This window comes from Mobula hypostoma, chromosome 2 (assembly GCF_963921235.1).
Source record: "Mobula hypostoma chromosome 2, sMobHyp1.1, whole genome shotgun sequence".
NCBI classification, from domain to species: domain Eukaryota; kingdom Metazoa; phylum Chordata; class Chondrichthyes; order Myliobatiformes; family Myliobatidae; genus Mobula; species Mobula hypostoma.
This window is the reverse complement of record NC_086098.1, coordinates 137,741,330-137,763,257: the sequence shown is the minus strand read 5'-3', so window position 1 is coordinate 137,763,257 and position 21,928 is coordinate 137,741,330. Positions and strand designations below refer to the sequence as shown.

Below are 21,928 nucleotides of genomic sequence, written 5' to 3'. Positions count from 1 at the left end.
CTCTGTATTTGGTTTCTCTTGCAATAAATAATAATTTTTGGTTTCCTAGTTACCTGATATTTCTGCAAAATTACCCTGCTGCTGTCTGTAAGGAGTTTGTACGTTCTCCCCATGATTGCATAGGTTTCCTCTCTCAGTCCAAAGAAGTAATGGTTGATAGGTTAATTGGTCTATCTAAATTGTCCTTTGATTAGGCTAGGGTGAAATTAGGGATGGGCTTGGGGGAGGGAGGGTTTATTGGGCGGTGTGACTCGAAGGGCTGCAAGGACCTATTCTGCACTGTATCTCAATAAATAAACGCACAGAATTGTCTGTATCTTGGAGCTCCTCAAAGTCCAATTATTTCAATTTACTTTGTATTTCCTCCAAAATGGCTACTTTCATATTTTCCCATATGATGCATTTGCCTGAACTTTGCTACATATTTAACCATCTTTAGCCCTTATGTTTCCTTGCAACTTTCCTACCTTTGTCTTCAGAAAATCTAGCAACTTCATTGAAGTCATTTGCTGGTCGCAGTAGCATATCACTGGTTTCAATTTACCAACCAGAATAACACCCATTTATACCTCCTCTCTGTTTTCTGTTAGCCAATCTTCTATCTTCACCAATACGCTATTTTTGACACAAGCTTTTATTTTCCACTGTAACTTTTGTGCTTTATCAAATGCCTTTTTGGTCTTGTGTACTGTAACCACCAGTTCCCCTTTATCCTTGGCACATTATAGTTCAAAGAATTCCAATAAATTGGACAAACATGAATTTCCTTTGACAAAAATATGTTTAAAGATTTGAGGTAATCATTGGTTTTACTGATGAATATTAATTAAGCAGATCCATAGTCTCCTGATTCTCTCTCCCCATTTTGGGGAAAAATGGAATTTCATTTCTTAGTTTTCAGTCTTATGGAACTTCCCCTAAATTCAAGAAATTCTGGAAAATTAAAACCCATATATCAACTATCCCAACAGCCTGTACTTTGAAGACCTTAGAATAAAGTTAATCAGGACTTCTCTAATGATAATTGTTCTGAGTTCCTTTCTGTCAATGTCAACTGTTTCTGTGAGGTTTCTTGTCAGCACTTGATTCACTGCTGGTGTATTTGTATTATTATTACTTGGGGAAGGAGGTCTGTTGTTTTAGCTGGCCTGTGTGTGATAATTATAGCAATGTGGTTGACTCCTTTAAGGCTAGGTGTCATACTATTTACAGAAATATGCAGTAGTTACCAATTTTGGTAGTAGCACTTAACATTTAGAGTTTTAAGTATAATTCTAATTTGTTTTGTTTGTTTTCTTGGCTTGCATGAAGTAATTAATTTTTGTTGTCTGCTTCCAGGTGGAAATTTGCTAATTTTGGTTACATGGGGCAAGAATGCTGGATTGCACATGCAGGCCCTACATTTCAGTTTTGCTTTGGGTGCGTTTCTGACTCCAATCCTGGCAAAGCCATTGTTGGGCAACATGCAAAATATCAGTGACAGAGCGGATGACCCAATAATCAACACTCAAATCGGACCATTGAACACTGTGAAAATGATTATTCAGAGCTTCTCCCCTTTGGTTTGGACATACCTGATCATTGCAAGCTTTGTTCTTTTTGTTTCCTTCTCATTTTTCATGATTTATTTAAAGTCTAGTCCAAATCGAGGAAGAACTGATGTTGCATCGCAGGAGATTCCATTTGCAAGATACCATAATGCAATTTTGCTGCTTCTCTTTCTCTTCTTCTTCTGGTATGTTGGGGCAGAAGTGGCCTATGGAGCCTATATTTTTACCTATGCGAAAGACTTTGTCCTTATGAGCGACAATCAAGCTGCAGGTTTAAACTCCTTGTTCTGGGGAACTTTTGCTTTAGTAAGAGGTCTTGCAATATTATTTGCTGCATGTCTTTACCCTGGAGCTATGATACTACTCAGCATTATTGGCTGCACCATTTCCTCCCTGATTCTTACACTTTATAACACTAAGCACATCGCTCTCTGGTTAGGCACTGGCCTTTATGGGGCCTCAATGGCCACCACCTTCCCCAGTGGCATTATCTGGGTTAAACAGTACACAGAGATCACTGGAAGGTCGGCTGGTTTATTTGTTTTTGGAGCTGCATTAGGTGAGATGGTTGTTCCAGCTGTAGTTGGCTACCTACAGGGTATCAGTGCTATCAACCATTACCCTATATTAATGCTGACTGCCCTGCTTACCTCCACAATGACAGCCATCTTGTTTCCTGTGATGTACAAGCTGGCCACGTCTCCAAATGGTGTCAAACCGCAGAGTGAAGATCAAAAAGCTTTGTTGGGTTCAGGAATTAATGAGGATGATGACTGTGATGATGATGCTCCTGAGGAATGGAATGATGCAGATTTTGAAGTCATTGAAATGTGTGATGTAAAGGATGGCACAGACAAGAATCCAGTTGGAAATGCATCAGGAAAATCTAAGGAACAGTTCTCTCCAGAACAAATGTCCTTTTCTTCTGTTCCCTCCCCTCCATATCTAGGTTGCTCTCCAAAAAAGAGACTGCTTAACTTGGAAAGAGAAAAAAACGATTGAATGTTCAAGGTTTAGACATGTACAAGACAGCACACAAAAATTGTAACAAATCAGATCAATTAGGATACATATTTTTAAATCATTTTCATAGAAAAAATCTGAAGCTATGAATGTATAAAGAAATTGCTTGTAATTTTGTGGTTGTCATTAGGTTAAATTAACATGAGTAAATTTTATTGTTTTAATGCTGAAAAGAGTTTTGAATACTTGCATGACAGTTTGCTTCTGTGAAAGTTGTGGGATGTCTTAACCTATCTCCAGCAGAAGTTGATTTAAGGACTGGGGTATCACTGATAATCCAGATGCAAAAACTGTAGATTTTAAATATTATCTTTGCAAAGATAACAGGTACTTGTCACATATATAGTATCATATGAGAAATGTATTTAATTTTGGTAGTAGTACGGATGAAATATCTCCAATATATGGCTGTGCATTTGAGAGGAAGATGAATGTAAAAATGCTGTCAGGGTTGGAATCTTGATTTCGATGAGACCTCTATCCATGTATTTGGAGTGTACTGAAAACTTGTGAAAAATACTTTGAAGTGATATTACTAAAATTTGCATATCACACCCAATAAATTTGCCAGGTTGTCAGAATGTGAATGTGTTTTTTCAAGCAGTGCAGTATTGCAGTTACAGTTTTAATACACTAATCTGTCTGTATTTTAACAAGCACGAGAAAATCTGTGGATGCTGGAAATTCAAGGCAACACACACAAAATGCTGGGGGAACCAGGGGTCTTGGCCTGAAACGTCAACCGTTTATTTCTTTCCATAGATGCTGACTGGCCTGCTGAATTCCTCCAGCATTTTGTGTGTGTTGCCCTATCTGTATTTTTGTTGCATATGTTTTAAGGAAAAGGGGAAAGATCTTAATTTCTGGGCTGGAGATTGAAATATTAATTATTTTTCTATGTTAATTGAAAACGAGCTAATGATTTTATATATGATTGGATTAAAATTAAACTTTAATTTTAGAATACTTGTTCATTGCACTTTGAATTCTGATTACTGATATTTCCCATAGTAATATCTTATTCCAGCACCACAGTGGAAAAAACTGAATTTGTAGTTAAATTCAGTTTTATCAGTGTATTTTGTGAGCAGCTTAATCTAGTTGTGATATCTGAGTTTTGGGGATTTTGAGGAATATTTGGGTCATTCCCCAGGACAGTTCATTGCCTTCACCCCAGAGGATTTATGTCAGCACCCTCCTGTAAGCCACGTTCCATTTCTTGTGGGTTTTCATACAGGCTGTAAACTTAAAATTAGTCAATAGCATATAATCAACTTTAATGAAATATCAAATACTTAATACTTTACAAATTGAATTACTGTTGCAAGTATTCGTTTGTGAAAAATCTGTAAATGTGGTCAATATTCCATATCAGTAAGCAAAATTATGAATTCATAAACACCCTAAAATTAATTTCAGAATTGCAGCAGTTTGTGGTTTCCCTAGAGTCAAGGGACTTTTGGTGCTTAAGACATAGGAGCAGAGTTATCACATTCAACCCATCGAGTCTATTCTGCCATTTCATCATAGCTGAACTACTTTCTTCTCAATCCCATCCTCCTGCCTTCTCCCCATAACTTTCATGCCCTGACTAATCAAGAACCTATCAACCTCCCAATGACCTGCCCTCCACAGCCACCTATGGCAATGAATTCCACAGATTCACTATACTCTGGCTTAAAAAATCCCTCATCTCTGTTCTTAATGAATATCCCCCTATTTTGAGGCTGTGCCCTCTGGTCCTAGACTCCCCCACCAAAGGAAGCATCCTTTTCACATTCAGACTATTCAGCATTTGGTAGGTTTCAATGAGATCCCCCTCATTCTTCTAAATTCCAGTGAGTACAAACCAAGAACCTTCAATCTCTGCTCATATGATGACCCTTTCATTCCTGGAATCATTCTCATGAGTCTCCTCTGAACCATCTCCATGACAGCACATTCCTTCTTAAATAAGGGGGCCAAAATTACTCAATACTCCAATACTGAATATACTTATTCAGTTCACCCACAATTCCTTGGTTCTAATTACTATCTCTCCATTTTTCAGTGGTCCAATATCTCCTCTCGCCAATATTTATACATCTGGAAAAGAACTTTTGGTATAATTTTTGATATTGGCTGGCTTACCTTCATATTTCATCTTTCCCCCCTTATGTTTTTTTAAAATTGCCTTGTGAAGGTTTTAACAAAAAAACCCAAACCTCGAACTTCCCACTAATTTTTGCTATATTATATGCCCTCTTTTGCTTTTGTATTGGATTTGACTTCCCTTGTCAGCCATGGTTGCGTCATACCGCCTTAAGAATACTTCCTCTTCCTTGGGATGTATCTATCCTGCACCTTGTGAATTGCTCCCAAAAAAACCCCAGCCATTGAGACCCAAGGAATGGTCGATGAACTGAATAAGTATTTTGCATCAGTCTTCACTGCAGAAGATGCTAGTAGTATGCCAGAAGTTCAAGTGTATTGGGGGCAGAACTGAGTATTTTTGCCATTTATTAGGGAGATGGTGCCACTGTTCTTTTCCGATCAATCTTGGCCAGCTTATAACTATAATATAACCGTATAACAAATACAGCACGGAAACAGGCCATCTCGGCCCTTCTAGTCTATGCCGAACTCTTACTCTCACCTAGTCCTACCGACCTGCACTCAGCCAATAACCCTCCATTCCTTTCCTGTCCGTATATCTATCCAATTTAACTTTAAACGACAACATCGAACCTGCTTCAACTACTTCTGCTGGAAGCTCGTTCCACACAGCTACCACTCTCTGAGTAAAGAAGTTCCCCCTCATGTTACCCCTAAACTTTTGCCCTTTAACTCTCAACTCATGTTCTCTTGTTTGAATCTCCCCCACTCTCAATGGAAAAGCCTATCCACATCAACTCTATCTATCCCCCTCATAATTTTAAATACCCCCCTCAATGTTCCAAAGAATAAAGATCCAACTTGTTCAACCTTTCTCTAACTTAAGTGACGAAACCCAGGTAACATTCTAGTGAATCTTTTTTGTACTCTCTCTATTTTGTTGACATCTTTCCTATAATTCGGTGACCAAAACTGTACACAATACTCCAAATTTGGCCTCACCAATGCCTTGTACAATTTCAACATTATATCCCAACTCCTATACTCAATGCTCTGATTTATAAAGGCCAGCGTACCAAAAGCTTTTTTCACCACCCTATCCACATGAGATTCCACCTTCAGGGAACTATGCATCATTATTTCTAGATCCCTTTGTTCTACTGCATTCTTCAATACCCTACCATTTACCATGTATGTCCTATCTTGATTAGTCCTACCAAAATGTAGCACCTCACACTTACCAGCATTAAACTCCATCTGCCATCTTTCAGCCCACTCTTCTAACTGGCCTAAATCTCTCTGCCTGTCTCCCATGTCTCTATAATTCCCTTTACTCCACTGTGATACTCATACATCTGACTAAGCTTCTTCTTAAACTGCAAGGTGAATTCTATTATATGATCACTACTTTCTAAAGTTTCCTTTAAGGTCCCTAATCACATCAACACCCAATCCAGAATTGCTGATTCCCTAGTGGACTCAACCATAAGCTACAGCAAAAAGCCATCTCAGAGGTATTCCACAAATTTTCTCGGGGTCCAACATGAACTTGAGCTTCCCTATCTATCTGCATATTGTGATTCTGCACCCCTCCCCCCATAACTAATGTAACTTTGCCTTTCATATGCTTTTACTATCTGCTGCTGTAGTTTGTAGACCACATCTGGACTACTGTTCAGAGGCCTGTAAATAACTCCCATCAGGCTCCTCTTACCCTTGCAGTTTCTTACTCCACGCACAAGTACCCTGCATCTTCTGATCCTGTATCAATTCTTACTAAAGATTTGATTTAATTTTTTTAAACTGACAGAGCCACTCCTCCTCCTCCTTGAATATAACACCTTCAGTCCTGTTATTTGTCAACCTTTACAATTTTGGCCACCTTTTACACAACAACCCATCCCACTGACTGGAATTTTGTCCTATCATATGCAGCCAAAAGCCTTTTTTATAGCTTTTGAAAATGCTTGTGCAGAAATGGAGCTAAAGATGGAGACTGTCAGCATAAGCTTAGAGGGTTAACATGAGACATTAACTGGTTCTTTTCATAGATGTTGCCTAATTCAAATAGTTTTTGCTTGATTTTACAGTATCTGCTGTATTGGTTTTCAGCTATTTGTTCTGATTGCCCTGTGATATGCCTAAACCTTGGAGGACTGGTGCCTGTTAGCATTTTAAAATCTTCTTTACAAGACTAACTACTGCGTCACCAACAATTAACATGTAGATGATTGTCGATGAACTCACCTGGTATTAGATTTGCCTCAAAATAGTTGGAAGAAATTATTCTATTCTGAGCTGTAATATGGGCACAGCTGAATGGGTGGTGGTGAAGGGGAATTATTGCTTCAGCAGATGTTGAATATAGAACTATCTCATTGGAACTTGCTGTTTTAAGATGAATATTAGTATTTTTTGCTGCTGTGTTTTACTTTACTTGCACAGGCTAGGACACTGCATTTTGTAATGGTTATCTTAGCTGTAGCTTTGGAAGTTCTACATGGCATCAGTGTTGTATCACAGGTAATCAAATAAGTACATTGAAATTCTACAGTGCCTATAAGTAGTATTCATGCTTCTTAGGAGTTTTCATGTTTTATTGTTTCACAACATTGAATCACAGTGGTTTTAATGTGGCTTTTTTGAGACAGATCAACAGAAAAAGACTCTCATGTCAAAGAGAAAACATCTGTACAAAGTGGTCTAGATTATTACAAAGATAAAACAATAACTGATTGCATATTCAACCCCTCCTCCCACTTAATATGACACACCAAATCATCATTGGTGCAGCCAACTGGTTTTAGAAATCACATTATTAGTTAAATGGAGACCTGTTTTTGGAGACCTGTGTGTAGTCAAGGTGTTTCAATTGTCGTAAAAATATACCTGTATCTGGAAGGTTCAACTACTAGTGAGACAGTATCCTGGCAAAAACTACACCACAAAGACAAAAGAACACTCCAAGCAACTCCGCAAAAAGGTTATTGAAAAGCACAAGCCAGGAGCTGGTTACAAGAACATTTCCAAGCCACTGAATATCCCTATGAGTACGGTTAAGCCAATCATCAAGAAATGTAAATCTGCCTACAGCAGGCCATCCTTAAAAAATGAGTGTGCAAGAAGGGGACTAGTGAGGGAGGCCAAGAGACCTATGCCACCTGTGGAGGAGTTACAGGCCTCAGTGGCTGAGATGGGAGAGACTACACATACAACAACTGTTGCCTGGGTGCTTCACTAGTTGCAGCTTTATGGGAGAGTGGCAAAGAGAAAGCCACTGTTGGGGGGGGGGGGGGGCCCCCAGAGAAAAACCTCATGAAATCTTGGCCAGAATGCCATGTTGAAGGTTCTGAACTGGAAGAAGGTTCTATGGTCTGATGAAACTAGAATTCAGCTTTTTGGCCATCAGACTAAACACTATGTTTGGTGAAAGCCAAACATTGCACATCAAAACCATCCCTACTCTGGCTGGTGGTGGCTGCATCATGCTGTCGGTTTGCTTCACTGTAGCAGGCCCTGCAAGGCTTGTGAACGTGGAGGGTAAAATGAATGCAGCAAAATACAGTGAAATCCTGGAGGAAAACCTGTTGCAGTTTGCAAGAGAACTGCAACTTGGGAGATGTGTTCTGGCAAGACAATGACTCCAAGCATAAAGCCACAGGAGCGGCTTAAAAACAGTTAATATCCTGGCCAAGTCAGAGTCCAGACCTCAATCCAATTGAGAATTTGTGGCTGGACTTAAAGGGCTGTTCACTCATGGTCCAAATGCAATCTGATGGAGCTTGAGCAATTTTGTAAAGAAAAATGGGGATAACATTGCAGAGACCTATCCACACAGACTCAAGGGTGTAAAAGCTGCCAAAGGTGCATCTACTAAATACTGACTTGAAGGGGGTGAATAAAATGCAATCAATTATTGTTTTATATTTGTAATTAATTTAGATCACTTTGTAGAGACCTGTTTTCACTTTGACACAAGTCTTTTGCTGTTGATCAGTGTCAGGAAGCCAAATTAAATCCACTGTGATTCGAATTTGTAGAACAATGCAACATGAAAGCTTCTGGCTGGTGGGTGGGGGGGGGGGAAGAGAAATACTTCTTATAAGCACTGTATATAGCCTTCTTAGAATATTTACTAATGAGATGTTATTCACCTTTCAATAGTTTAATAAGGCATCAGTTCTTTAACGTATGCTTTTGAATTTCAATGTTTACTTAGTTGTAAGGCTGGAAATGAAACTGTGGCTCAGTTACTAGTATTGAGAGAAGTCCTAGTCCAGATGTTCAAACTTAAGTTTAGGTTGCTTTACTGTGTATACTACATGGTTGTGTCTTTCAGTTGAGAGATAAGTGGAGACAGTCTGCAGTGGAGCTACCCAAGGAAGTCTTCTCACAAATGGAGTCCAGTACCCTGGCAGTATTTATTCCTGCATTAACAGATTCTACTTAAAATATTGTGGAGGCACGTGTACAAAATTACAACCTGAAAGGAAAAACTTCATTTAAAATAGTAGTGAAATACTGTGGAACTAATGTAAACTTGATCTATCTCCACTGCTTAATTTCTGGCACCACAAGTATATGGATAGTCTCTTGCAACTGGAGTTGTTCCAGTGGCACCTTCTGCACACTTATTCCACTTCCCTTGACTGAGGTGAAAGCCCAAAATTCTCTCTACCGCATATAGAGAGCGCTAATTTTAAAAAAATTGGTTGTGACACATGTATGAAGTTGATTGCAATTTCACTTCAAATTATTCAGCCTTGAAATTAGCCATGCATTTTTATTCTAGATTTTTGGATGCATGCCAAAATGTTTAGAGAGAGTGCAACTGAAACAAGATTGGATTTGTTAGGTCAAGCACAGTGGTATGCAAAAGTTTGGGCACCTCTGGTCAAAATTTCTGCTACTGTGAATAGCTAAGCGAGTAGAAGATGACCTGATTTCCAAAAGGCATAAAGATAAAAATGACATTTCTTTAATATCTTAAGCAAGATTAATTTTCAATTTCCAGCTTTTACAGTCTCAAAATAACAAAAAAGGGAAAGGGCCCAAAGCAAAAGTTTGGGCACCCTGCATGGCAGTACTTAGTAACAATCCCTTTGGCAAGTATCACAGCTTGTAAACACTTTCTGTAGCCAGCTAAGAGTCTTTCAATTCTTGTTTGGGGGATTTTCACCCATTCTTCCTTGCAAAAGGCTTCCAGTTCTGTGAGATTCTTGGGCCCGTCTTGCATGCACTGTTCTTTTGAGGTCTAGCCACAGATTTTCGATGATGTTTAGGTCGGAGGACTGTGAGGGCCATGGCAAACCCTTCAGCTTGTGCCTCTTGAGGTAGTCCATTGTGGATTTTGGGGTGTCTTTAGGATCATCATCCTGTTGTAGAAGCCATCCACTTTTCATTGTCAGCTTTTTTTTTACAGACGGTGTGATGTTTGCTTCCGGAATTTGCTGGTATTTAATTGAATTCATTCTTCCCTCTACCAGTGAAATGTTCCCCATGCCACTGGCTGCAACACAAGCCCAAAGCATGATCGATCCACCCCTGTGCTTAACAGTTGGAGAGGTGTTCTTTTCATGAAATTCTGCACCCTTTTTTCTTCAAACATACCTTTGCTCATTGCGGCCAAGAAGTTGTATTTTAACTTCATCAGTCCTCAGGACTTGTTTCCAAAATGCATCAGGCTTGTTTAGATGGTCCTTTGCAAACATCTGACGCTGAATTTTGTGGTGAGGACGCAGGAAAGGTTTTCTTCTGATGACTCTTCCATGAAGGTCATATTTGTGCAGGTGTCGCTGCACAGTAGAACAGTGCACCACCACTCCAGAGTCTGCTAAATCTTCCTGAAGGTCTTTTGCAGTCAAATGGGAGTTTTGATTTGCCTTTCTAGCAATCCTACAAGCAGTTCTCTCGGAAAGTTTTCTTGGTCTTTCAGACCTCAACTTGACCTCCATCGTTCCTGTTAACTGCCATTTCTTAATTACATTACAAACTGAGAAAATGGCTACCTGAAAACGCTTTGCTATCTTCTTATAGCCTCCTTCTGCTTTGTGGGCATAATTTATTTTAATTTTCAGAGTGCTAAGCAGCTACTTAGAGGAGCCTATGGCTGCTGATTGCTGGGACAAGGTTTGAGGAGTCAGGGTATTTATAAAGCTTTGAAATTTGCATCACCTGGCCTTTCCTAACGACGATTGTGAACAAGTCATAGCCCTAACAAGCTAATTAAGGTCCGAGATCTTGGTAAAAGTTATCTGAGCGCTCAAATCTCCTGGGGTGCCTAAACTTTTGCATGGTGCTCCTTTCCTTTTTTTCCCCACTCTAAAATTGTACAAAACAAAAATAACACACTAATCTTGCTTAAAATGTTAAAAAGAATGCTTCATCTTTAACTTTATGACTTTTGGAGATCAATTCATCTTCTACCTCACTTAACTATTCACAGTAACAGAAATTTTGACCAGGGGCGTCCAAACTTTTGCATGCCACTGTATCTTTCAACTATATACTTGCCTTGAACCCTATCCTTTGCTATTTAAGAGATTATAGGATTGCATTCTACAGAACACTTAGTATTTTAAACAAGGTGAACTTTTAATAATCTGATTTCTAAATTAACAGTATTAAACAAAAAGCAGATAAAAAATCCAGGGTTCAGGATTATTAGTAGTGGAGTATAACAAATCAGAAATGCAAAATTAACAGGATCATAGAGTTCCTTTATATTTCAATGCAGCTTTACAACTATCAGGAAAAGTGCCTTATTTATACAAATTTTGGCAAATTAAACTTCACAGAAAGAAAATGTTAAAACTTTTCTCTGAAAACAATATAAATTTTTAAAAAGATATCAAGTGCCATAATATAATCCAAATAAATAATTAAAATATTGCAACAACCCCACATCGCACTGTTTCCAATATCCTGTCTAGCCATGATTGTTTTTGTAGCAAAGCACCCAGAAACATCAACATGACCTTGCTTTTAACAAACTGCTACATTTTGTACTGCAAGTTTACTACGGTGCACACGCTATAAAGCAACTATCAAAAAATAAACAAAAATATAGAATTGAAAACAGCTTTCAAAACATACAACACAGACCAATATATTGTAAAAAAATCATTTGTAAACATATGCAGCTGGAAATTTGCACCACAGTTTGTAAATTATTTGTAGATCTGAATTCCATTTAACATAACTGGATATGAAATTACTGTACATTTATTTACAGGGCTGTTTAATCATCCATTACAGTGGAAATAAACTCTTAACAAGTGAAATGATTACTTGATTGACCCTTTGTTGCAATACTGTAACATTCACACTCAAAACTGGTCAGATCTTGGAGTCTTAGCTCACCATGATCAACAGTACACAAGAAAATGTAGACGAGAGAGAAGCATTCACTCATGCTTCAAAGTGGATTAGAGTTGTTAAAACTGGTCCAACAATTGACGAAGATAAGGGGCTTTAATGAGGTCACGGCTAACGCTGAAGAGCTTGTACAGAACTGGGCAATCCAGCGAAATGCATTGAACCTGTTTGTCAACACAGCCTGTGCAATTCCTGCAAATCTAGAAACAAGAATTCTGTGAGCGAACAAATTTAAAAGGCAGATAACTAGACATTAGAAAATTTACAGAAAATGAAATGGTATTTAGCTGTGACTATTGCTCATGAAAGTAAATTTGCTAACTTAAAGGACACCAAATAGAAATAAGATTTGATATCTAGCAAATTCATAGAGCAAACAATACAGACAGGAACCAGAAATAAATATTTGAAGAAAATTATTCCTCTTTCCATCTCCCGACTGAGCTTGCTTTCAGCCACTTCACACCAATGACTTCACAATTCCCACTCACTGCTTGGTCCTTCAGCTAACAGCTTGGTTCTTTGCAACTACTCCCTTATCTTTCCTCCATGGGACTACATTACACAAATGCAGCTCACTGCTAATGTGGGCACGATAAATATCACTTCCAATAAGGGAGCGAGTTGCAAATCATTAGACCTTCCAAGCCTGGCTGTAACTCTCAAGTAGTTTGGGACTGCTGTGAGTGATGCTCTCAGAATGTGGTTCTGAAGTGATCACACTTGGCTGTTTGGATGACTGTTAGCCCATGGCAGTACTCAGACTGGCAAACACCCCAACAATAGAAAACCTGTGATGGATTGGGAAATATTAAATACAATGGAATAGGTCATATATGGATCATAAATGCAGTACATTAAATACTAAGCAATTTTAGAAAAGTCCATGTGACTGATAAAACAAAAAAGCTTGTTCTTTCACTTCAAGAACACGTACTGCAAATAAAATAGCAGATCTTGAGTGCACAAAATCTCTCACCTCAGACAGTGCCTACAGCCAAAATTTCAACGTACAACAGACAATTCAATGTACTACTTCTCCAATTATTAACATCAGAGCCTCTGGTATCGTATTTTCATCACTGGAGTTGGGGGATGTAGCCAGGGTCATAGATATAGTACAAAAATGATTAAAGCCTGGTTATATTAACTATTCATGGGACATTCTGGGCAAATGAAAATTCATGCATTTAGAAAGGAAGGCGATGCATTAAAGAGGCAGAAGAACCCTGATAAGTGAACTGTCCTGGTAAGTGCTTTGATCAAGTACTTCATCCACACTGTCTGCCTGTTGGAAATGATGGCATAAGTGGTCTCAGAATAGCTTTATCAACCAACATGAACTGGTGGGGAGGTTGATTCTAGTAGATGATGTTGCTCTCCACCCACTCCACTTCTTACCTGACTACATTCCAACACATGAACCCCGTATTTATCTTGGTGCTCTGCTCAATTTGTGCGATGGGATACAGAAGGTAATCCTCAAAACACAGTGACCACAGCAAAGAAAATTGAGCAGAACTTAGTTTTTGTCCAGTGGTTTATGATTTCAATCTCTGGTTATTTTATGCATACACCAATACTATCCATATGAAGTACCTTCAGCAGTTGAGCCTGTTTCCATTCCCATTCCCGAATCTCCTGATGAAGGATCACAGATACTTGCTGAGGGTTGCTTCGGCACTTGCTGCAGATGCCCAGTTGTGTCAGCTGATCACAGACTGGGCAGTGCAGGGTGGTGAAATACTGTGAGATGGTTCCTTTACGAGCATCTGGTTCACTCCGTACTGCTGAAAGCACCTTTTGTACCTGCAAAGTATTGAAAAAAAAGATTATGGACACTTCAATTATTGACGAGTTTTTAAAGAGGGTTAGTTTCTTTCATTTTAAAGCAAATTAAAACAATAGACATTTAAAAAAATATATTTATTCAAAGGATATGGACTTCATAGGCATTTAGTTGTTCATCCTTAGTTATCCTGGAGAAGGTGCTAAGCTGTGGTAAAGGAACTGCTGATGTGGCACTGATATGATCAGATAAGCCCACAGTTGATTGCACTGCTGATTTAATGCTGCACTACTCACTAACCATGCTGTGTGCGCCTCAGTACCATTAAGAACAGACAATTGCAACACACACTAAGAAGACGGAGGAAAAAATTCAAGGATATGCTCAGAGTTTCTTTGCAGAAGTGCAACATCCCTGTTGCCTCCTGCAGGAGTATCAAGGCATTGAACCTTTTGTAGTCCTGCACTGGAAGCACACAGAGTAATGAAAGGAGTGCAGCATCTCAGGAACTATCCACCCATCCAACCCAACAGCCCCATCCAAGGAAGAGTCTACACTGGACACCCAGAAGCCACATGTCTGGAACGGAGGCAAGACATTCTTGATCCCGAGGAGTGTAATCATTAAGGTATGCCAGTGGCTCTACTTCATTAGGGGCATGTCAAAGTCTCCTGCAAAATTCCTACAGAAGAACAATAGTATTCTGACTGGTTGCATCGCTGTCAGGGTATGGAGGCTCCAATGCACAGGATCAAAAAAAAAACAACCAGGATTGTAGACTCAGCCAGCTCCATTAAAGGCTCAACCCACCACATCAGGGATATCTTCTAAAGGTGGTGCCTCAAGGCGGCAACATCTATCGTTAAGGACCCTCACTATCCGGGACATACCCTCTTCTCATTACCACTGGAGAGGCAGCACAGGAGCCTAAAGACCCATGCTCAATGTTTTAGGAAGCATAGTTACCATTTGCCATCAGGTTTCTGAACTGCCTGCAGGAGCCATACATCTGTTCTCTATCTGCATTGCGTTACGTGTTGCACACTTATTATATTTATTATGGGAACGAGTCACATTCTTTGAGGACTGTAGGCTGTACAGCGGTGTTTGTTTAAGGGTTCCAAGCTCGGTTCTGTTGAAATGCTGAAATACTTCCACTGTCAACATCTGAACTGAATATACGTTGTTCTGTTTGGTTCACATTCTTGGAAAACAACACGAGCTGGAAGCAGTGAGCTTGAAGTCAAGACCAAGAGAAATTAAATGTACTATTGAAGGTCAAAATGGTGGAGGAAATGAAAATATTTTATAAAGCCACAAAACATGCTGTGACTACATATAAAGCTGATGACTTCCAAGATGATGTACAACCTGAAGACAGTGCATCTTATGTGCATGCAGCAAGTTCTATTACAAGCAGATAGTCCCATCCATCTGATACCTCCCTGACATGTATTAAAACAGAGGCTGATTTAGCTGAGCTATGCTCAAGACAACAAATATTGAGGGATAAACATACATTGCTGAAGATGGAGCAGATTAAGTTGCAGGAAGAAATTGCAGCCAAGATGGCCAGAGTTAAAGTGCTAAGGGCTTCAAGTGCTGTGGATGCTAAACGTACTCCAGCAGGACAGTTTTATGGTAAGGGTTTCTATGTTGATGTGATGTCAAGGAAATCCAACATACTTGATGTCAATGTGGACACATTTGTTGCTGAAGTGTCTATGAGCCACGAGTCTGAACCCCCAAGGAGTTGCTCAAGGATCTTCACTCTCAGTCTGCGCCAAGGTGCTTCTGAAGACATTAATTCACAGTATGATGCGTTGGAGGTCATAAAGACACAAAAGGAAATAACAAGCTTATTGATGCAATGACAACGCATGGCATTTCTGCCAAAAAGAGAGATTCAAATTTTCGACAGCAATCCATCACAGTATCATTCATTTACGAGGGCTTTCAAGAACAGCAACGAAGGCAAGACTGATGATTATGGTAACCATCTATTTTCTTGAAGAATGCACTGGAGGTTACCCTAGAGAGCATGTCAAAAGTTGCCAGTGAGCCAGCCCAGAGCAAGGATACCTAAAGGCCCAAGCTTTACTCAGGAACATTTTGGCAATGAGCACAAAACTGCGGCCTACTTGGAAAATGCTCTTTCTTGGCTGCACATCAAATCAGAAGGTGTGAAAGCTCTTCAAGGTTATAATCTTTTTCTTAGAGGGTGCTGCAATGACATGGAAGTTCTGCAGGTCATGCCTGCTAACAAGAGGATTGTTGTAAACAAATTGCCTGATAAACTTAGGGAAAAGTGGGAGACTGACAGTCTATAAACTTCAAGAAAGGCACAAATGAAAGGTTACTGATTTTATTGAAAGATAAGTAAAGATTGCCACACACCCATTGTTTGAGAACATATATGATGCTACCTCACTGATTATTCTAAAGCTAAAACAAGCAGCATTGCTACCACTGTGGCTAAATAAAACTAAAACTGAACCTGTAACTAATGAAAGGGTTCGTCTGTTTTGAAAGGGTGAATGTACTTCGGATTTGTGTTCTCAGCTGGAGAAAAAGGCTGCCTTCCTAAAGAAAATGGTATCTGCTTTGGTTGTCTGTGTACAGGACACTTCAGCAAGGATTGCAGGAAGCATCTTTCATGCAAGGTATGCAGTAGCAAGCATCCCAATATATTTCATATTCACAGAAGACAAGGATACAGATTTGAAACAAGCCACGAATGAATCAAACGCAGCAATGAGTGATGCCCTGATATCTAATGGCCTTACATGATCGTAAACTTCCTATAATTCTAGTTCAGGTGAAGTCTAAGAAGAGTAACAAGGCAGTGGTTACTTATGCTTTCCTAGATCAAGGAAGTACAACAGCTAAATCTGGCAGGAAAAGGAACATGCGTTCTCTTACACACCACGGGTCAAGAGGTTATGAGTAGCTACTTCATTTCAGGATTGGAAGTTGCTGGCTTAGATAGTGAGAACTACTGTGAAATGTCTAACACCTATACACAGGAACGTATGCCTGTCCACAAGAGGAACATTCTTCATCAGAGAGATCTTCAGGAATAATCTCACCTGAAGCATATTCATTTGCCGGAAATTGAGTCAGACATTCAGCTGCTGATAGGAGCAAGCGTGCCTCAGGCATTGGAGCTGTTGCAAGTGGTTTGCAGTGATGGACCGTATGCAATTAGAACAATGCTGGGTTGTACTGTTAACGGACCACTGAAAGGAGCTGATGGTGGTCGAAGAGATTACGCTCAGCTCTGGCTAATTAATGCAACTTCAATTTTGTGCTTGGATAAGTTTAGACAGCAGCAAATCAAGACGGATTTTCCTGGATGCAGTCAAGATGGACATCCTGGTTTGTCAGGTGGTGGTCTCAATCCAGGATAGTCTACTTACCAGAATGAGAACATTTCTGTAAATGTTGAGATTTCATGTCTCCCTTATCATGATAACATGTAGTTGTAATTATTCTAGTTTAATAATTAGGGGACTGGAATGTAGCAGCCACGCATCTGTTCTCTTTCTGCATTATATTCTGTGCTGCGAGTTTATTATGGTAACTCGTCACAAGAGGGGGGTGTGGTAAAAGTGAAGGGAATAAGTTATGTCTTTGTGCTTTGTTCATGGCAGTTTGCAGCTGGTGGGGGGGGGTTGATGGATGTCGTATCTTTTGTTGATTGCTTAATTTTGCTTAAGTTTCATCTCTTCAAGACTGTATGTTTGCTAATAAAGGATTGAATACATACCTTTGACTTTGGAACAATCATTATTGGAGCTGAGGATATGTCATACAAGTATTACAAATCTGTGGGGTCGCTGGCAGTGACAATTATTTTGGTTAGAATTGGCCACTACACAGTCTATGAACTCATGAATCTCATTATTCCTTTATATGTGCTATTTATTTTGAAATTTATAGTTTTTTTTACATCTTTGCACTATACTGGTGCCACAAAACAAATTTCATAACATACAATGTCAGTGATTCTACAATACTAGTCCAAAATCGACCAGCCATCAAGTGTGGCAGGGCTCACAAGCTACAATTGTCTATAAACGAAGTCAGGCAGCATTGCCAACAACAGTGCATCCTTTCCCAATAAGCTTAATGCACTCTGTGCAAGTTTTGAACAGAAGGGAATTGGAATTTCACCACCCACCCAGAAAGCATCCAATACATCTGAACCCAGTCACTGTTGTAAGATCAGTCTTCTGGAAAGTGAATCTGGGGAAAGCATCTGGCCCAGATGGTGTCCGTAGCCAAGCTTTTAGATCCAGTGCAGATCAACTGGCAGATGTAATTGAATTGGCCACTGTGTCAGACAAGGAAGCCTGGCACTTCCAAATCAAGAAAACGTGGTGGTAAAACTGGGATTTGAAGGTGGAAGTAAGTTAGCACGGAGAAGTGCAAGTGAGTGAGAGGAGACCAGCTCCATCATGCTGACTTTCTCTGTGAGAATGACCACCTTCCAGAGCTGTTCGCATTTTCTGTCAGTTTCATTTCCATAACTTATGATGGTCAAGAATTGATTTATGTTAATAGATCAATAATTAAGGCAATGCTACACTGTGGTGTGCTTGTGAGGAGATCTCAGTTTCTTACCCTGGGTAGCTCATGGTACCAGCTGAAAACATCCACACCGATCAGAGAGAAAACTCTGTTGAGTGGTGGCAGAATCTGTTTGGTGATGTAGTAGGTAGCATTTAGCCTCAAGCTGGGATCCTGCAGCACCTCAATTGGTCGTCTGACAAGCTGGATGAGAGGCAAGCCTGGCATTCCATATATAATCACATAAGGGACCCTTTCGCCTACTCTGGGTTCAGATCGGCGATCATATGTCAGCATCCTCCTAATGGGAACAGGAGAAGATTAGTAATTTATGGAGTCAGAGTTATAAAGCATAGCAACAGGTCCTTTAGCTCATCACATCCAGCCAGCCATTTTACCAATTTACAATAATCCCACTGGGATGTGTCCTTTCACAAACAAGAAAATCATGCAGATGTTGGAAATCCAAGCCACACACAAAAAATGCTGGAACTCAGCAGACCAGGCAGCATCTATGGAAAAGAATATAGTCCAACTTCTGCTCTGCTCTCAAATTTACTTGGTCCTTTCCAACACCTCTTTTTTCTGATTTTTCTGTCTCTATCTCCGGAGACAGTTTATCTACTGATGTCTATTATAAATATACTGACTCTCACAGCTAAGTGGACTGTACCTCTTCCCACCTTGTTATTAGTAAAAACACCATCTCCTTCTCTCAATTCCTCCACCTCCACCACATCTGCTCTCATGATAAGGCTTTTCTTTCTTTTTCAAAGAAAGGAGTTTCCCTCCCTCTACCATCAATGCTGCCCTCAACCACATCGCTGCCGTTTCGCACATATCTGCCCTCACCCCGTCCTCCCGCCACCCTACCAGGGATAGGGTTCCTCTTGTCCTCACCTACCACTCCATTAGCTTCCGTGTCCAGAACATAGTTCTCCGTAATTTCCGTCATCTCCAATGGGATCCCACCACCAAGCACATCTTCCCACCCCCCCCAACTTCCTGCTTTCCACAGCGATTGCTCCCCATTCGACTCCTTTGTTAATTTGTCCCCCGGTAGTTATCCTTGCAAACGGAACAAGTGCTGCAACTCCCCCTACACCTCATCGTTCACTACCATTCAGGGCCCAAACAGTCCTTCCCGGTGAAGTGGCATTTCACCTGTGAGTCTGTTGGGATCATCTAATGTATTCGGTACTCCTGGAGTGCCTTCCTGTGTATGAGACTCAGCGTATACTGGGAGGCTGCTTCTCTGAGCATCTATGCTCTGTCCACCAGAAAAAGCAGGATCTCCCAGCTGCCACCCATTTTAATTCTACTGTCCATTCCCACATGCCAGTCCATGGCCTCCTCTACTGTTGCAATGAGTCCACAGTGAGGTTGGAGAAGCAACACCTTATATTCCATCTGGGTAACCTCCAACCTGAACATCAATTTCTCGAAATTCTGTTAATGCTCCCTCCCCCTCACCATTCCCATCTCTCTCTCATATTTTATCTCCTTACCTGCCCATCAGCTCCCTCCAGTACTCCTTCTTCCATGGCCTTCTGTCCTCTCCTTTCAGATCCCCTCTTCTCCAGCCTTGTACCTCTTTCACCAACCAACTTCCCAGCTCTTTACTTCACCACCCCACTTCTCCTGGTTTCACCTATCACCTAGTGTTTCTTCCTCCCCTCGCCCCACCTTCTAACTCTGATTCATCTTTTTTTTCCAGTCCTGACGAAGGGTCTCGGCCCAAAATGCTGCTGCCTAGCTTGCTGAGTTCCTCCAGCATTTTGTGTGGGGATGTATCCTTCCATGCTTTGCTGATTTGAGAACCAATCAAATTAGTAATCAAATAGCTAACTAATCTTTTCTGCCTATACTATCCCCATATCCTTCCATGTTCCTCACATTCATACGCCCATCTAAACATCTCTTAAAAGTTTCTAATATTTCTGCCCCTACCAACACCCCAAGCAACAAAACTTGTTCCTCATCTCTTAATGAAATTACCACCTCAACTTAAATGCATGCCCTCTGGTATCAAGACATATCAAATCTGGGAGAAAGATGCTGCCTGTCTACTCTATCTCTGCCTCTCATAACCTTACAAACCTCTATCAGATCTCCAATCCGCATCCACCACTCCAGAGAAAACAACCCAAGTTTGTCCAAACTCTTGTTATAGCACATCCAGGCAACATCCTGGTAAACCTCTTTAGAACCCTCTCCAAAGCCTTAACATCCTTTCTATAACGGGGTCACCAGAACTGTATGTAATGCTCCAGATGCAGCCTAACTAGAGTTTTATAAAGCAACAACATAACTTCCTGACTTTTAAACTTAATGCCTCTACTAATATGTGCCTTCTTGACCACCTTATCAACCTGTGTAGACAGTTTCAGGTAGCTATGAACTTGGACCCCAAGATCCCTCTGCTCATCAACACTGTTTAAGATCTTGCCCTTAACAGAGTACTGTCTCTGCATTTGACCTACCAAGGGGCCAGGTTAAATTCCATCTGCCATTTCTCCACCCATATATGTAAGTGATCTATATAAAACGGCATTCTTTGCTAGTCATCTACACTACCCACACCCCCAATCGTCATATCATCTGCAAATTTACTAACCCACCTATCCACATTTTCATCCAGGTCACTTATATAGGTACATCACAAACAGCAGAGGTCCAGTACAAATCTTTGCAAAAGTCAGACCTCCCAACTAGAATAAGTCCCTTCGACCACTACCCTTTGTTCTATGGGCAAGCCAGTTCTGAATCCAAATGGCCATTTCACCATCAATCCCAAACATCTTAATTTTTTGAATGAGCCTCTCATGAGAGACCTTGTGAAATGCCTTAATAAAATCTACATAGACAACATCCACAGCTCTACTTTCCTCAGTTACCCTCATCAACTCAAAAAACTCAATCAAATTAGTAAGATTACCTTAGTAATTGGTATTATCCCTGGTTCCCTTCTTGAATAATAGAAGAATACAGGTCCACGATCCCTTATCCGAAATCCTTGGGGCCAGTTGCATTTCGGAATTCAGAATTTTTCGGAGAACCCCCTCCCCCCCGATACCACAAAACACGTATGCTCAAGTCCCTTATTTAATCTGTTTCAGTTTGGTGGACTTTAGGACCCGGCGGCACATCAAACCTACACACATCCTCCCCTATACTTTAAATCATCCCTAGATTACTTATAATACCTAATACAATGTAAATGCTATGTAAATAATTGTTATACTGTATTGTTTAGGGAATAATGACAAGAAGAAATTTTATTTCCAACAAAAACATTCAATAAAACAAAAATATACAGCTTCAAACGAACTGAATCAAACACATGGTAAATGACTTATTGGAATAAATGTAGAACGTCACTGTAAAACTTCAGTAACTTGTCTTTCTGTTTATTTAAATCATATACAGTGGTAGTTCCGACACTATTTTCTTCAGTAAGACGCTGCACAGACACATCACGATCAAGCTTCTGCAATAACTCCACTTTCTGCGTTATTGATAG

General features: G+C 40.1%; 2 protein-coding genes across 5 annotated transcripts in view; one reads left to right on the top strand and one right to left on the bottom strand.

Annotated features, from left to right (window-relative positions):
* Nucleotides 1-3,265, top strand: part of mfsd4b (major facilitator superfamily domain containing 4B) — a 43,514-nt gene extending 40,249 nt beyond the window's left edge. The window contains exon 5 of one of the 2 annotated variants that reach the window (XM_063040751.1): nt 1,339-3,265. In XM_063040751.1, coding sequence (XP_062896821.1) covers nt 1,339-2,552 — 1,214 coding nt within the window. In that variant the 3' untranslated portion in view covers nt 2,553-3,265. The remainder of the gene's footprint in view (nt 1-1,338) is intronic. The other variant, XM_063040752.1, reaches the window with a different exon arrangement.
* The window catches only part of rev3l (REV3 like, DNA directed polymerase zeta catalytic subunit), a 222,205-nt gene continuing 203,435 nt past the window's right edge, over nt 3,159-21,928 (bottom strand). For all 3 annotated transcript variants that reach the window (XM_063040747.1, XM_063040749.1, XM_063040748.1), the window contains 3 exons: nt 18,460-18,706; nt 13,644-13,853; nt 3,159-12,244 (listed from right to left, as the gene is read on the bottom strand). In XM_063040747.1, coding sequence (XP_062896817.1) covers nt 12,104-12,244; nt 13,644-13,853; nt 18,460-18,706 — 598 coding nt within the window. In that variant the 3' untranslated portion in view covers nt 3,159-12,103. The remainder of the gene's footprint in view (nt 12,245-13,643; nt 13,854-18,459; nt 18,707-21,928) is intronic.